This window comes from Pleurodeles waltl, chromosome 5, assembly GCF_031143425.1.
Source record: "Pleurodeles waltl isolate 20211129_DDA chromosome 5, aPleWal1.hap1.20221129, whole genome shotgun sequence".
NCBI lineage: Eukaryota > Metazoa > Chordata > Amphibia > Caudata > Salamandridae > Pleurodeles > Pleurodeles waltl.
The window spans coordinates 122,652,274-122,669,981 of NC_090444.1; the positions used below are offsets into that span (position 1 = coordinate 122,652,274).

The 17,708-nt window shown below is 43.5% G+C and overlaps 1 protein-coding gene across 1 annotated transcript in view; it reads left to right on the forward strand.

Moving 5' to 3' along the window:
• The first annotated feature begins 2,572 nt into the window (after positions 1-2,572).
• EXTL3 (exostosin like glycosyltransferase 3) overlaps positions 2,573-17,708 on the forward strand; it is a 211,961-nt gene continuing 196,825 nt past the window's right edge. The window contains exons 1-2 of the mRNA XM_069233782.1: positions 2,573-2,800; positions 7,541-10,126. Coding sequence (XP_069089883.1) covers positions 7,979-10,126 — 2,148 coding nt within the window. The 5' untranslated portion in view covers positions 2,573-2,800; positions 7,541-7,978. The remainder of the gene's footprint in view (positions 2,801-7,540; positions 10,127-17,708) is intronic.

Consider the following 17,708-nt stretch of genomic DNA (forward strand, 5'->3'; position numbering starts at 1 on the left):
GGGCGGCAGACCGCATTTAACTGAGCATAAGGATCTGCAACTGCACATCTTACTCGGTAAAACTCAGAACAATGTTTCACCTTTTAATCACAATGCACTCTACTCTATGGTCTAACCACAGCCTAGCTGAGGTGTAAGTTTTGTGTAGATAAAGAACAGTTTAAGGCTTGTCAAGTGGGTTTTCTAAAGTCAAGTTGAGCTGGCAGTAAAACTGCATACTCAGGCTCTGCAGTAGTTCGCCTGAGGGATGTTTTAAGGACTACTTGTCTGGATAGGTGACTAGGTTGTGTCAGTTCTTGACTCCATATCTCAGTGAGTGAATGAGTCCCTCTATGGGTGTGCTATGAAAAGTAAGTATGCCATTGTGTCACTGACTATTTTAGTAATTCTATAGGTCTCTAAATGTGTATCCAAGTGCCTGTATGAATGGCTTACGGGCTGTGTTGTGAGTACAGCAGTATGTAACTCTGTGTGCAGCTGGCTCTGATACTGCAGGATACATAACTGTGTTTCAGTGTATTAGTGCATACATTAGTGTGTCTGTGACTTTGTTATTGTATACATAAGTGTAAGCATATGTGTATTAGTGTATAGATCCGTTTCTTTGTATTATTTACCATGAGAATGCATTATTGTGTGCCTTTAATTCCTTCTTTAGTGATTATTCTACTTTTCCTTATTTGTATTATATATCCTCTATTTATATTCCTTTTTAAGTCTCAGCTCTAGATGGTGCGCATGAGATTTCTTGAACCGAGACATGCTGTATCAATTTTGTCGGCTTACAGTCCTCCCATAAGCTTACCCTTTGCTGGCACCATTGTCGCTCTATTTTGCATTCTCCCCATTTGTAAAGGGCATGCATATGTCATGCCTTTTCATGTGTTTAGCCCTCCCTGAGAGTACTGGCTAAATACTGATAACATACGCAGCAGCCATTTTTTCCGGGACTACTTTTTTTGTTTCTTTTGAGCACTTAACTCAAGTGCTCGTGTTTACAATTGTTCCTTTTTATTTAATGAAAGTTGTCTTTTTTTTCCATACAAAACATGCTTAGCTGATGGCATTTGTTTATGGCCAATTATATTGTGTGTGTGTTCAAAATGCGCTTTGCTGTTGGCATTCATACTTTTACAGCTGTGAGTCTACCGCTACGGCCAGGATCCGCTGCGAAGGTATGGGACGACAGTGTTTTATTTACTATTTAGAACATTCACTGGTATTCATTTGGCTGTTGTTTTAATGGCATATGATACCCTTTTTATATTGTCCGTATCATTCATTAATTACCAGGAAGGAGACCATCTCCATAACAATATGCTATTAGTGAGGTGGATGTGCATTCTTGAGATGAGAGGAGCAACTGGGACACCCGGTGCATGTGAAATGTAATTAACATTAACATTGGCAATGCCTATAGATCTCGAATTGCCAAGACCTATTGGCTTTGCCAATGCTTGTTACTTTTTATCAGCATGCTTTTCACTTTCTTTCACCTCATATACACTCATGCCTTTTCTAACACATTTTAAATGAAACTACATTATAATTCACACACCTGTTAAGTATGTTTGCTGGTGTGTATTTTTGTCTCTCAGTATCAGTTAGAATTTCTTCTCATTGAAAATGCGCAAAAATCTAACGAAAGAGTGGCACACCACTGTCATACAAGGAAACCATTATTGGCAACATTTTCAACTTTGCTTTCAAGGTTACTCAATCAGAAAACCAATCACAATGTCCCTTTTATATTTAACTTATGACATACCTCTTCTGACTGGTCATTATGCTTAACACTTAGTAACACTCCTGAAAAGATACCCCCAATTTGGTAGGGGTTTTGTCCGAATTCGCAGATCCACCACAGCGATCAGCACAGGCCCTCGTGTAACTTCGCGGCAGATCCTCGGATCCATGGAGGAGTACGAAATTAATTTTTACTATTTGTTTTCAAACAATGTCATTTATACTGCTGTTTGCACAAATAATATACTAATACCATTTATGCTTTGCAATTAATTTATTACACTGAGGATGGGTTGAAAAAGATTCCAAGGAAGAGAAGATGACACTTTCCAACTGAGGATTTTTTATTTTTTACAGTTTTTTTATAGCGCGATATCAATCCATGTGTATTGCAATGCTTTACATGTATATTACACAAGATCACATTCCCTTTTTATAGGCACGGGGAGATTACAGGATGTGCACAGAATCACAGTATACTGTGCTGACGCCGAGACCCTAACCCGGTTCCTTCTTCCAAAGTCAACAGCTCTGGCCATAACGCCACAAGCTAAATCTACAGCCACCTAAAATGTCAAGTCTAGAGCGTACTCCGAAATCAACACCAGCGGTAGTGACACGTTTCTTTTTACATGGTTTAGACTAACGCACTCTAAATCCAATTTGATGCTAGCGGAAGGGTTGGTTCTCGTATTAATTGTCTTCTTTTCTAACCCGTTCTCCTCGTTGTGGGGGGCCGGCCTTGTTTCGGGCTCTTGTGGTAGGACTTGAGCTTGTTTTGCACTCCTTTTCCAGGAGAAATCGTGCTTGTTTTTATCGTTCAGATCTGGCACCTCTGGAGGCTCGCATGCGCGCGCATGCGCAGTGCCCGCGAGTCCTGCAGCGAACGGGTTACAGAAGCCCCGCGGATCCCCGGCGGCAGGAGGGGCACCGGCGTGCAGCGCAGCCCCTGGACCGGCTGAGGCCGTGCACCGGCGCGGCTAGAGACCGTGGGCAGGACCGGCCGCCATGCAGAGGAGCGTGCCAGCGTGCAGCCTCCGGTGCCGGCCGCGAGGTGAGCAGCCCTCGGGTCAGGGCATGTGGGGAGGGAGTGTGAGCAGCAAAGCGTGTGCCGCCGCGGGGCGAGCCCGAGGGAAGGCGAGCCAACGCTCGAGGGTGTGGGGAGCACGCTCCGTCAGGCGTGGGCATGTCCCCCAGCCCGTGGGGCTGCGGCTGGAGGGGCCGGAGTGTGGGGGAGGTTGGGTGAGGGTGTCATGGTAGGTGGGGTGTGGGGTCTGGGTGAAAGTAAGCCGTGTGCTGTAAGGCAATCCCGGGGTCAGGGTAAGTGGGGGTGGAGGAGGGCATGGTGAAACCTGGGTGGAGAGGGGGCTGCCTCGAGCCCGGGGCGGAGATGTGGGGGGCAGGGGTGCTCCAGGCCGGCTCGGTATGTGAGCGTGAGTCAGGAGCGCATGGGCGGTGTTTACTTGTGGCCGAGAAGGGACGCATGGCGAGCTTGAGGTGGTGACGAGCGGGGTATGAGGTGGAACTTGGGGTGAATGGGGTGCAGAAGGATGCGAGGGCGCTCGAAGATGCAGAAGGGAGAGTTGAGCCATGTTAGCGGAAGGCCACTGTGGTTCTGTGTTGGGGCCGAGAGACATGATACCAGTGTAAAGATGAAGGCAGGGTACGAGGTGTTAGATGAAATATTAACGATTCTTTGAAACGATTGAAGTTACTTTCCAACAAGCATAGAAATATGGTATCAAACTGATACTTGTGATCCACTAAGTGGATCTGTCAGCACACCACTACAAAAAAATCTAATAACAGAATGTACTTGGCATTGCGCTGTCTGTGTATATGGTGTTGAGGCAGACATGAAATGCAAGTACGAATGGATATATATGCCTGGCATAGGATGCCAGAACGTAGCCATATAAACTCAACCCAATGCATGTTTAACCCAACTGATCTGGTTAAATGTTCCTTTTACAGAAACCTTGGAATGAAACTGGCTTCTTGATCGTTTCTTTCTTTGTATTCCAGTGGTTGCCATTTGACTAGTAGAGAAAAGTGGATTAACTAGCTCTCAATTTGATCATTATTCAATTGGTCGAGTAGCTTTCTATGTCAGTACCAGGGGCTTACCTACTATTGGTGGAGCAGGTGCAGTGGCACCAGGGCCCAGACCTCTGAGTGGTCCATTGAATCCTAATAATTGCTGAATTTTACTTCCCGAGCGGTACTCAGTGGTCATTGTCCTTGCTTGTAGCAGGGCCCTTGGTATCTTTGGTAAGCTATTGGTTTATGCAGCTGCTTTAAACTTATACCTCCCAACTGGATAATCTTTACACACTAACATTGCTTCCGGAAACCCCTGGCAACTTTTTATAACATTAGGGCTCGCTGTAATTAGCTCTTGTTTAGTAGGTGTTGTAAACCCGTGCATTTTCTGATTACTGTAATGTGGCAGTATGCACTGAACACTAAGGAAATACATATATTTTGTTATGTCCATTGACTATATGGTAAAGTGAGTAAGGGAACCCTCGGTTACCTGGAGCATGTCTTTAGTATCATTTGGTAGCATACTGAGACAGATCATTGTGTGCCACGATTTCAATGTAGATGTCACTCTCTCTTTGCTTGGTTCACTCCCCAAAAAGACCATTAACTATTCTCCAGGCGCTACTGTTCAGTGGACAGAGAAAACAAACATTGCCTGCCAAGTCGACAATCTACCCTGTAGTTTTGAAACCCTTGTATTTCTTTAAACGAATCTTTCACATGTGGCTATTTTCCATAACGTGTCATGCGTGTAGTGGGAAGGGGAATTGCTATCAAGTGTTAACATCTATTATGAGAAAAGCCAGTGCCTTTTTAACTACTTTACCCTGCCATATGTACAGTATGTATGTGAAGGTATTGTGGTTGTTTGTGTTCCTTATCCCAAATATAAATTTGATCCCGAATATTTGTTTTCTTTGGCGACCCCCCCACCCCCCAAAAAAAAACCTGTGCAGCAAGCAAGCCAGCCAACCAGCCAGCTTTGAAGTTGCCATGAAATCCACCCCAGTAGCATTTCAAGTTAATGAAATAGAGCCCTTTCTGGCATACATACTTAAGTGTGTTTGCCTCTTGCTAACCCTTCCATTGTTTTCACTATGCACACGGGAAAGGCTACATATTATTTTTCATCCTATCTAGCCATTACATAAAAAATACACTTAACTAACTGCTGACTTCGTCGCATGTAAACTATTGCATAAAATGTTGAAAATCTGTGAGAAGCTCTTGTGCAATAGTGCTATTGTGCTCCTTGTGCAATAGTGCTATTGTGCTCCTTATGCAATAGTGCTATTGTGCTCTAGTAGCGTCATCCTGACCACGCAGTGATCCTTTCATGCAGGGCAGAGTTAGAAAATGGACATACCAATTAAGGATGCCTATTCATTGAGACGTATGCCCACTATACTTAATTTCATTCCACCATAAATGGCTCAAGGGAACAAAAAACTAAACCGCAAAAGGGTCTGGTTTTTCTTGTGTATCCCCCTGCAAACGCTTTGTCCGTATTTTGTCCCAGACCTTTTTGTTATTTTGCCGGTGCTGAAAGGGTCTTCACTGGGCGAGATCGCGCTGATTGTGTCTACTGTCGTGAATATGTATGTCATTTATGCACACGATAATGTCCTATCGCTGTCGAGGCCTTGTCACAAAGTTCGTGTGGTTTTCTGACTCCATCCATTCCTAGAAACCTGGCTTAGTTATTGATTCAGTTGTTTTGTGAAGCTTTAGCACAACTGTGGCAGCCACTTGGTAGCGCTGGTACTGTGGAGAGGCAATATTTGCTTCCTCCATGTATCTGTGTCATCACCGCCATCTGATTGGTGGAAACATCCGGAGGCCACGTGGTTGTTTCATTTCTCCTATGTAAAGACAGTGAGCGCCAACCATTCTCATATAAGTTTATCTGGCTGTGTTCATTTGTTTTGAATGAAATAGACTTGGTAGGGTCGCTTTCTGCAGCACTATGACGTCTTCAGAGCGCACTTACCCATTTTGTATACACTGCTGATCAGATTTTGTTCTATTTTCATTTTTGGGGAACATTTATTTTTTGCAAAGAGAGCACGTGGAATTCTCCCAGTTACAGTGCGATTCCACCAGTCCACACATGCGGTTGTAAAGGGATTCTCGTTAGCTTCTGTGTGGCTTTCAGCAAGCAGTAAGTTGTGAATCGCTGTGTTCATGCCACACACGCAGGCCCATCACCTGGTTAACAGAAGAGCCATCACTACACACACAGACTGACAGTGGCCCTTTAAGGCATATATTTTTTTAGTCTCAGTGCATTCAGTCGCTGTGAGAAGGCAAGTTTTGAAAATTCGCACTGGAACCTGACTTTAGGTGCTGTGAGAAGACTGACAGTTCTCAGGATACCCCCCGCCCCCTCCTTAGCAGTAATCGCTCCCATTTAAGGGAATGACCCTGAACAAGCCATTTACATGCCCTTCTGCCGTATATTCTGAAAATGTGTTGGTGTTGGGTCAGCACTCCTGTAAATCTTACCTGAGGCCTATTGCAGAGGCTTGCGGCTGTTGTATGCTGGAAGGATGCTTCGTTAAAATGTCGTGGTACATTGAGCAGTAGGCGTGAGCTGGTTCCCTCGCACGTTATGCGAAGCTCTGTCAGAGCAGATTGATAAAGGGTTGAGCAATGCGTTCCTGGGCTACGCACCATGCGTAATTGTTTGCACATCTACGTTTTCCCACGCCATCAGTCCGACAGCTCAGCTGAGCACTGTACCTCAGTATTATTTCGCATCTATTGTCCAATCAGATTTCCACCATACGCCTGCTGTCATTAGCAATGCTCACGCCTGGCTCAAGATTGTAATTGTTAGTCCAATGCAGCGATGCCTGTTAACAGCGGATACTATTAAGAAAGCAGCCCTTTTAACGTAGCAGTATAATTCACCTCTGCAGGAATCCTGCAGTAGAACACGTGTAATGTGTGCAAAGACCCATAGTTGTGAAATGTCAAAGAACGCCTTCAGTTTCAAGTGAAAAACGCTGCGTCCCCAGTGTTCGGTTCGTCGTACCCGAGCAGCCTATTTGTAAACCTATTGTCTCCAACCTATTTTAAAAAAAGCCTGCGAACTTCCTGTCTGCCTCCGTGCACTAAAGTAACCCTTCAGGAACCCCGATCCCACCCACACTGCCTCTTCTAGACTCATGCGGGCAAAACACCTTTTAATTTTCACATATACCTTCGGAGAAGGCTAAATCAGTGCGCAGCTGAGGCTTATTTTATTGTTCAAACAATTTTTATACATAATGTTTTTATAAAGGAAAACTACATAATTGCATTTTTTAACATATGAAACAAACTCCGATGTTTATGATTTGTGTAACCTGCCGTAAGGAGCTGTATAATCACATTTACAGTTTGTGACAGTACCTCGTTTCCAGGGATATTCATCCTGAATGACAGACACTGAGATGCGAATAATCATTAGTTGACAGCCGGAGTTAATCATGAATCATTTAGAGCGAGCAGTAATGAGAATGGAAGAGAGGTGTGTATGTAATAGAGCTTCAGGTTCCCAGTGCTCTGAACTTTCCGAAGGCTTGTTGACTGTGTGCTGCCTGTGTGATGTCTGAGCGGTATTGTTTTCAACTTACTGGAGTTTATGGCACAAGAAGCTGGAATCTAAAACTGTGAAGGAAGCCAGGTGTCTGACAGTGGCTTCAATATGTGCCCACATATATCATACTGCATTCTGTAAATTGTTTTTTTTCTTCTTTCTTAGAAATGGACAAGTACTGGTCATGTTGCAGAGGCAGGTGACCTGCTGCGAGCTGAAGCATCTGTTTCTCCGGCTTACCTTCTCCACTTTAAATTAATTCGAGGTTTTAATGACAACCTGATGCAAGATGTCGGCGACAGCATCCTTGGTCCTGCTGTGCTTCTCCGGGGCACTTCCTGCAACATATTGTCATGACCGCAACATACTAATGCTAACTTTGGAGCAAACGAAGACCAGGCGATAATACCATGCTATTATCTCATTTAGTGAAAAGATACATTAGAAACAGCCCTTGCTGGTACGGAAAAATGAAATTTCCATTTTATCGGCTCTTTACAAAGACAGTGAAATAATAAGAAAAAAAATCAATGAAACCGTACCGAAAAAGCTTCGGTTATGGCTTCTGATCCAACGTGATTGGTTGGCCAGACTCTTGAACTCATGACTGGTTATACCATGCTGCGGAATGGGGGAGTGGGGAACGGAGGACAGCCCTGGATGTTGCGGTGGTCCAGCCGGATTAGGCTAACATGGCTCAGCTTTACTTTGTTTATCATTCTGGTTTTCTTCCCCTTGATTGCTCATTACTATCTCACCACCATCGATGATGCAGACGATGCTGGGAAGCGCATCTTTGGTCCGCGTACAGGAAACGAGCTGTGCGAAGTGAAGCATGTGCAAGACCTCTGCCGCATTCGCGAGTCCGTCAGCGAGGAGCTGCTCCAACTGGAAGCCAAACGCCAGGAACTCAACAGTGAGATTGCCAAGCTGAATTTGAAGATTGAAGCATGCAAGAAGAGCATAGAAAACGCCAAGCAGGACCTCCTGCAGCTCAAGAACGTCATCAGCCAAACCGAGCATTCTTACAAGGAACTTATGGCCCAAAACCAGCCGAAGCTTTCCTTACCGGTTCGACTTTTGCCAGAGAAAGACGATTCTAACTTGCCGTTGCCAAAATCGAACAGGAATTGTAGGCTGCACAACTGTTTCGACTACTCCCGTTGCCCCCTTACTTCTGGATTTCCAGTTTTTGTATATAATGGTGATAAATATCTTTTTGGTAGGTTCTTGGACTCTTTGGTCAAGCAGGCCTTTGAGGCCTCAGTCAGAACTAACGTCTATGTTACTGAAAATGCGAATATTGCTTGTATATATGTTGTTTTGGTGGGCGAGATCCAGGAGCCTACCATGCCAAAACCTGTTGAACTAGAACAGCAGTTGCACTCTCTGCCATACTGGAGGACGGATGGTCGAAACCATCTCATTATTAACTTATCGCGGAAGTCTGAAACGCAAAACTTTCTCTATAATATAAGCACAGGACGTGCCATGATAGCCCAGTCCACTTTTTATGATGTACAGTACCGGCCGGGGTTTGACATAGTTGTGTCTCCGCTGGTTCATGCCATGTCTGAGCCCAATTTTCTGGAGATAACTCCGCAGGTGCCAGTGAAACGAAAGTACCTATTTAGTTTCCAGGGGGAAAAAATCGAATCACTCCGTTCCAGCCTGCAAGAGGCCCGCTCGTTCGAAGAGGAAATCGAGGGCAATGCCCCAGCTGATTACGATGATCGAATCATTACCACCTTGAAAGGAGTCCAGGACAGCAAGTTGGATTTCGTCTTAGTGGAATTCACCTGTAAGAACCAGCCAAAAGCAAGTCTGCCCACCGAGTGGGCTCTTTGTGGCGAAAGGGAAGATCGTCTGGAGCTGCTGAAGTTGTCTACATTTGCACTGATTATCACCCCTGGGGACACCCATCTCCTCATCTCCGCTGGGTGCGCCATGAGGCTCTTCGAGGCGCTGGAGGTGGGGGCCATTCCTGTCATTTTTGGTGAGCACGTCCAGCTGCCCTACCACGACTTGCTTCAGTGGCAAGAAGCAGTATTAATCATACCAAAGCCTCGCATCACAGAGGTGCACTTCCTCCTGAGAAGCATCTCTGACAATGATCTCCTTGCCATGAGGCGACAAGGGCGCTTTCTGTGGGAGACCTACTTCTCTACCACGGACAGTGTCATCAATACAGTTTTGGCAAGCGTAAGGACTCGCATCCAAATACCTGCGATTCCCATCCGGGAAGAACCAGCGGTCGAAATCCCTCACCGGTCTGGTAAAGCAGCTGGGACAGATCCTAACATGGCTGACAATGGGGATTTGGATCTAGGGCCTGTGGAAACTGAGCCACCTTACGCATCCCCAAAGTACCTCCGTAACTTCACCCTCACCGCAATGGATATTTATAGAAACTGGAATACAGCTCCAGGTCCTTTTCATCTCTTCCCCCATACGCCATTTGACCCTGTTTTGCCCTCCGAGGCTAAGTTTTTAGGATCTGGTACTGGTTTTCGACCTATTGGGGGAGGGGCTGGTGGATCTGGAAAAGAGTTCCAAGCGGCCTTGGGTGGCAATGTGCCCCGCGAACAGTTCACAGTGGTCATGTTGACCTATGAGCGGGAGGAAGTGCTTATGAACTCTCTGGAGAGGCTGAATGGGCTTCCTTACTTAAATAAAGTGGTTGTGGTTTGGAATTCGCCTAAGCTGCCATCGGACGACCTCTTATGGCCTGACATCGGAGTCCCAATTGTGGTAAGAAACCCTTTTGTTTATTTAGGTCTGTTTTGCTGGTGTTTCGTTTAGTTATCTCAATCCTACTTCCTGAAAAGAAAAAAAATGATTCACACATGATCAAAGACTCTTGCTGTGACCACAGCTTCCCTCCTATTTAGCAGGCTAGCACTGTTGTTGTCCTGGCTTCTTTACAGCGACCTGAATATATTGGCTTTGCTGCTTTCATATACTTTGAGTCTAAGATCCTCAAACTAAAACTGTCGCATTAGTTTCATATCTGTCACTATGGTCCAGGAAGTTCTAATATTTGTTGTTGAGCACTGGTTACACTACTAGATCTAGGCTAGAAATAAATGCCTAAAAAGGGTGGTAGAGAACCATGACCAACTTGGAGGGAAACACTATACCTTTCACAAAATGTATTGTATTGGTAATAAGTCATTTACAGGTAAATGTGCGCAGTGTCTGTTAATCCATTAAGGCAGTGGTTCGCAACTTGTGGCCCGTGGAGCCCAGGGGGTCTGTGAAGCCTCATCAGGGGGTCCGCCACTGCTTAGAAAATGAATATTAATAAAGTGTATATAAATCAAGTGGCTAAACGTACAATGACATTTTAAAACGTACTGTTAATGTCAAGGAATTTTAAATTTGGGGGCTAAAAATCAAATTAGTATCCTTTATTGAATTTAGAAAAGCTCCAACCTTCCTATTAAAATGTATATATTTTTTTTAGTTATGTTGGTTTGCAAATTAAGTAAAATGTGTTATCATTTGTGTATTTGTTTGAATGATTATTTACCTATTTTATGTGTTTTGTTTTGTGGACCATCAACAATGGTTGGGCCGGGGTCCTTGGCTTCCAGTAATGAGTTAGTGGTGGGGGGCTGTAAATTCCAATAATTATTCATTGGGGATCCCACGGTTCCAGTAATGATAAAGTAGGGTTCACAGGCGTCAAAAGGTTGAGAACCACTGGCAATGGGTTGTATGTGGTGAACTCTCGACTTGCTGACATTCAGTTCCTGTGTACTGCAAAGCCAGAAAGTGGAGACTATGCACAAGGTTTTTACTCCTGGCAGAATGCCATTTTTCTGCATTCTGCAAATGGAGACCTTTATCTCTCATTCCTGACGACTGTCTCTCATCGGGCCTTGTTTACTTTCGATATTAAATATACATGGTGACACGTGTAGACAGAGAGGATGCCTGTAAAAGGCTGGTGGTAACCAGAGCTAGGCATTTGTTTGGAGGCACTCAGGCTTGGAGGAACACGCACAGGAAAGTGCTTTAAATCTGCCTGTGAGCACATAGAGGGATGTATGGTCTGTGGTCAAAGCGAATGCCGCATCTCATGCCGCTGCAGGTTGGATGATGCAGCCTGGGTGCAGTGGGTTGTTGGGAACATTGTTTGGACACTGAAAGATTTCCACACAGTAGAGTTTTCTCTCTTCGACAGGTGCTATATGTAATTTAAATACTGCTGATACTGGACAGCTGATGTTTCTCTTCAGTATCCTTTATTTCAGACAGGGAATAGTGGTGAGAAAGTATTCAAGATGACAAGCGGTGACGTTTGTTCATTTAATGGAGAACACCTTTTAAGTAAGGGTTGGCTGGGCTCTAGGAGAAGTCAAGGAGTGGTTGTGGAAGTTTTGCTAAACAGACGTGTAGCATCGACTTGCAGACATTCATTACTGTCTTTCGAGGCTCTCTGGCCATCAGACAGCCCCTCCGGAGCGCTAGCATGAAGAACACAAATATGCTTATTTGTTTCAGACCATACCCTATAATTTCCTACCAGCTTTTCTATAGGACGTTTGTGCTTGTTTTTGTTAACTTTTCCAAAGGATCTTGTAGTAGGATCTTGTAGTAGTTTGCTGTTTGGTTACTTGTTGCATTGTTTGGATTGTTTATGGTATTAGTTAAACGTTGATCCTGATATCCAGATGTGTTTGATTTTGTGCTGTGTTTGACACATTTGTTGGTCTTCTCTTATGCTATCACACACTATCATTATTGTTGGTTTGGCGCAACATGTTTACAATTGCTATTTTAGACGCCCTTTCACACTGTCAAAGTTCTTATTTGGTGAACAGGGCCTTTTCTTAAAGTTCTAAGTATTTTCACAATATATTTTGTGTGTGTTTTCTTACATCCCAGAGTGCACCGGTTTACCCAGCGGGTAAAGCCAGTGTTCTCTGTTATTAAAAGATGTTAGGAAATGTAAGTATTTTTCACATTGCTGCCAGTGCCTCTGCGGATCTGCTCTGGCATTAGACTACCAACAAGGAAACACGTACTGCCCTGTAGATGCTGTCTCTGCAAGCCCAATCTCAGTACTCTACAATTGTACAATTCTACTAAGCGTCATTTGTAATACTGGGAGCAAATAATGTCCACCAGACATCAGGGGTGTTTTGAAATCTATTTCTGCGAGTGATTTAAAAAAAAATCCTGGGAGAAAAGCAAACTGGCGAGAGAGCATACTGAGCTGGAAGGGGCTAGGTGAGAAAGAAACGTGGGTCGGGGTACACAAGAGCAGGCGCTTCACAGCGGGTAGGCACAGACGTGAGAGCAGGGCGGACAGGTGAAGAGAAACACGCTAGATAGACCGCTGGAGAACACAAACCAAAAAGTAGCACTTGAAAAGCAAGCAAGTAGTGTAAGGTCACAGTAATGCTTCCGTGCTCCAGTGGAGGAACAGATAGAAGAAAAGGGAAAAAGAGCCCACACACGCTAACAAATAAGAAACCAACAAATGAGTCACAATGAAGCCAGCCAATGTTAAGAAGTGTTCGGGCACTAAGCGCGCTGTAACCTAACAAAATGTATCACAGCAGACAGCACGTGCTCTGTTTAGTAATCGAGAAGCAGCCAGTATGTGTGAATATTGGACTTGTGTCCAAATGGGCTTCAGTGCTAAAACTGGTGCAGATACATTTTGTAGTTGTTTTGTCACTAGCCTGTGGGACTGAAGAACAACTGTACACCACTGCGTTCAGAACCGTAGCACTAAGATACCAATCTTTCAATACCTGCATTTTGATTTTCACAGCACGTCCTTTTATGGTGCTCTGTGCTACTCCTGGGCCTGGCAGAAAATACACCAGAGCTTAACACTATAAAATGTTAAACTTTTGTATTTGTAAGTCCTTTTTTTTAAATTTTTTTTTTTAGTCATGTTTTTGTCCGACATTTATTTATGACCCGCTCTCTCCCCACCCCCATCATGACAAACCTTGGATTCGCATTTCATGTTGTTCCAAAAATATTGTTTTTCTGGACTAAAATTAGTTGACAGCCTAGCACACACCCACGGTTGTTCTTTGATGGTGTACTCTTAAAAGGTGAGGATAATAATTATGGCTCATGGCTATTTTTTTTTTATTTTTTCTCCTGAAAATGGTCTCTCAGTTCAAATATGTAGCTGTTATCTTTAAGTGTTATTTACGTATTTTTAAAAATAGAATGTGTTTTTGGATAAACACTGGGGATCGTGAAGTACAGACTTGGGCTTGAGATCACAAAAAACACGTTTTTGAGTTGATTGTGGCGTCTGGTGATCATCTGTGTATGACCAGACCGTTGTTTTACTACTGCATTTGTTTTGTGAAATTCAAATCGAATGTTCACTTGCAAAGTGTGTGCAGTCGCAGCAGGCCTGACCCGTCCTTTGATGTCCTGGAGCCAGTATCTTCTCCTATGGTTTCATATGAGGGCTATCTGCTTGGGAGAGGGCGAGGAAGTGCTCTCTTACTAGATCAGTAAAGATCTTGCATAAGCATGGTACTAGAATTAATCCCTGATAACCAGTCTGAAAATTCCTCTTGTACTGCAATGTATGGCTAGTCCCAACGGTTGTAAGTATATACGAACCAGGTGGCGAACCCTGCTGTGGGATTGATATCGTGGTGAAATAAGTTTTAGAGGACCAGGCCCTGGACTGTTTGAGCACTAGCACAATTCTACACAATTGAAAGAAGCTTCTATAATAATAATAATTCATGTGTCACTCCGGCCCATGCACACTTTTGTTCAGTACCCTGGAAAGCCCAGGATTAGGTGCGTTCACCTTAATTGATTATCTAGTCAGTGAGATAATTCTTGCTTTGTTAAAGTTCGTCAACACTAGTTGCCTCGTGTATCTTACACATGCCAGTCTAGCTTTTAAAAATTGTATTTTCTAATTATCACCAAGCTTGAAATTCCTTGTGTGAAGGGGCAGTCACAGGGAATAAGAATCACTTATTGTGGAAAGCTAACTAGGTCACAGTTGGTAGGCGTCTAGCTGAGCACTTAAGTTTGCAGTCTCTCTTTATTTGGGAACTTTGCTGAAGCTGACTATTTTTATTGTATCCTTCTCCTGTTGTGCTTTCAGAAGCAGCTGAGAACACATTGGCAGGGGTTTGGCTGGATAGGAACAGTTTAGGCTGATAGCAGGAGATACATTGAAATAGGGAAGCAGTAATGAGAAAGTACTGGTTGAAATCCATTGTGCTTAATGGAGTGATGAAAGCAGCTTTCCTTTGTCTAGGTGTGTGACACAGTGACCAGAAATACAAGGACAGAACTCTTGAGTGTATCATTCAGGAAATTAACATTTGGCGGGAAGGAGCTGGAACCAACACATTATTCTCTACTGAAAAAGTGCTCTGTGATGCCCCTTGCCACGCACATTGCAGATCCAGCCTGCTATAAATTGTATTATAGCATTTATTTAGCGCTTCATACCCCCCTGGGGTGCTGCAGTGTATTTTCGAAGGGTAGCACGCTACACAGTTTGGTAGTGCTTGGTTGGCAGTGTTGTATTTGTTGTGATCTTACTCGTGAAGCATTTTGATGCTGTATGAGTGACCAAAAAGGTGCTACTATCTTGTCTGGAATTGCAGCACCTACCAGTGTGAAGGGGGAGGTGTGGGAGACCGGTGTGTAAAATAAGATTGTAATTTACTGTGCAGGTCCCGTGCTCTGTTTTGTAGTTTTTTATGCTAGAAGCAGGAGAAAGAGGCAACAATCTACTTGGATGATCTGTGCTATAGATGGTCCACTTTGATGCACGAGCGGTGTAGGTGGAGTGGGAGCCAGAGGGGCTGAAACAGGTAGGTAGCTACACAGCAGCAGCATAGCCAGAGGGTCAGTAGGGTGTTACGGACGAGTATCCAAAAAATAGGGGGCTGAAGGTAGATGGAGATGTCCCAGTAATCCATGTGACAATATGTGCAAGGCACAAATGCTGTCAGATTAGTAAAGTGGTGTCAAATGAGCAAGGGAAAGTTGGTGACATGAATAGTAGCCATGCACCTTTTTAAATGATACTACTGCTGTAGAAATACACCTCATGCAGAAAAGAAGTGAAAGTCCATTCCAGGATGGCAATCTGAGCAAAAACCTACCTATTGTTTAAAAGACTTTGATTCCACGTGCTCCTGCTAGGCCGAAAGAGGCCAAATTTTGAGCAGGGGCTTTCGCTGCAAGCCAAACTCATGCTCCCAAAGACTGACATGCACCAGTCTGCCGAGCCCTAGTTAAATCATAGTTCAGAACCTCACTACACTGGCACCTTGCACATGTGAAGGTGAGAGGCAAAGTGTTTGGTAGGTTGCTGCCATGATGAAACAAAAATGTATCGGCCTGCCCAGTGTTACCGTTCTGTCTTCACTCCTTCATGTGTGCCCCATGTCTTCTTAAATCCCAGAGACACTACATTTTCTAGTTTACATGATGAGGCATATCCCTTAATTTCTAGAATTTCCTCACAAGCAACTTCCACTTTTAAGTATTATTATGGAATGGCATTTCAAGGTAAAAACGACATGAAGCTAATGGAGATTTACCCCGCTTTCATTGGTTTGATTAGGAAGGCAGTTTTTAGTTCAGTGAGCAAACTGCCCGTCTATTGTCAGGAGTTGGACTTTTCAAGCACAATACCCAGTCCTTCGCTTTGTCTTTTACTTGGCTTGCTATTGAAGGAAGATCCATCTAAGACAGCCTTTATTGTACACAAACTCATTAATACTCACAATCTCCCAAGAAAGGAAAGTTATCTGGGTATCATTGTTCAGGCTTAGGGATCAAAGAGGTTGGAGCTGTCGGTATAGAAAGCGGCACCATAGTCCGACAGGTTGTGCTGTGGAATGCTGGAAGTGTTTTAATCTCTGTTAGAGAGGTGGGGGATGTGCGGATGTTTGGCAAGGTGAATTACAAATCTTTGACACGTAACCAGAAATGGATTGATTTAAAGTGTTTTTTGTTTTAACACCTGTATGACCAAAGATATAGAGCCAGTGCAGTGGACAATGGTAGCGCCACTAGATATCTTTAATTTCTTGTGGTATTGTGAGCTTGGATGAGTTTGTGAACAGTATAGGCCACTGTATAAAGTGGATCTACCTTCACTAGAAAGCTAACCCAACAAGTGAAGGACTGGAGTAATGTGCTTGAAATGTCTAACTTTTTATATTACGGGGCAGCTGTATGTAGGGAAGATTTGAGCATAAAAAAATTAATTTTACGAATTCTAGATAAGACCATGTTTCTGTAACTCAGTGTAGAGAACATCAGCACTTATGTTACTACTTTCAGATCGTCTGGTAAGGAAGATTTGATGCCTTTGATTAGTCTTGCTTAATAATTGTCATTCTTGATAAGGGTGTTGATACGATTGAGTCTGTTATGAAGAGTGAAGCTGCAATATTTAACATGATAGGCGCACACATTTCTCCCTGTGACAGAAGCACTACACAACCGCTCAAAATCCAGACAAAGGAGCACTTTCACAATGGTCATAAATCTGGCACAAAACAGCTCCTGGTGGAACATTGCTTAGTAAAAACATGGGCATTCCAATTTATAGGGTTTGACTGCGTACCTCTAAACCCCAGAGGTGGGAATTGGGAACTTTCCTCCTTGGATGCAAAGTGACTGAATGGATCCTACGGACACCATGAAAAGAGGCTTGAATCAAAACACAGAAATGCATTATTGGCTACTCAAATTACTCTCAAGGCCTTAGCCTTTCAAATCTTAAATTCTCATTCACAACTTTATTTTCTACTCTTCTACTGCAGTCTGACACTGTGCACCTTATTTTCTAGGTCACTGCAGCTGTATTTGTACGTGCCATTTTTTCTCTAAATCCCTAGTTCGCCTTTATTTGTATCTGTAATTCCTCAGTTATTTATTATTCAAGATCCTGGAATGACCTTTAATAAATTCCAGTTGAGGCAAATCTGCTCACGTGTACTCAGCCGGCAACTTCCTGACTGCCTTTGTATGACTTCTCATTGGAGCAGCTGAATAAGCTTGGAATACGGCATAATAATAAGGATTATTGTGTCTTTTTTGTATTACTTTTAACTAAATACCTAGAAATTAATGCCAAAGATTTGATTTCTTGCTTCACTTTGTCAAACGTTGACCTTTACTTTACCCAACATTATTTAAACTTTAATGTCAATTAATATTCTTTGTATAACTAGGTTGTTTACAGTGTTGTACCTATAACATTGGCTTTGTCATATCATTGTTTCAGTTTGTGTTTTGGTTTTCGGTCAGTTTGACTTTGGCTGTTTTTCTCCATGCAACTGTATTTTCTATCAGA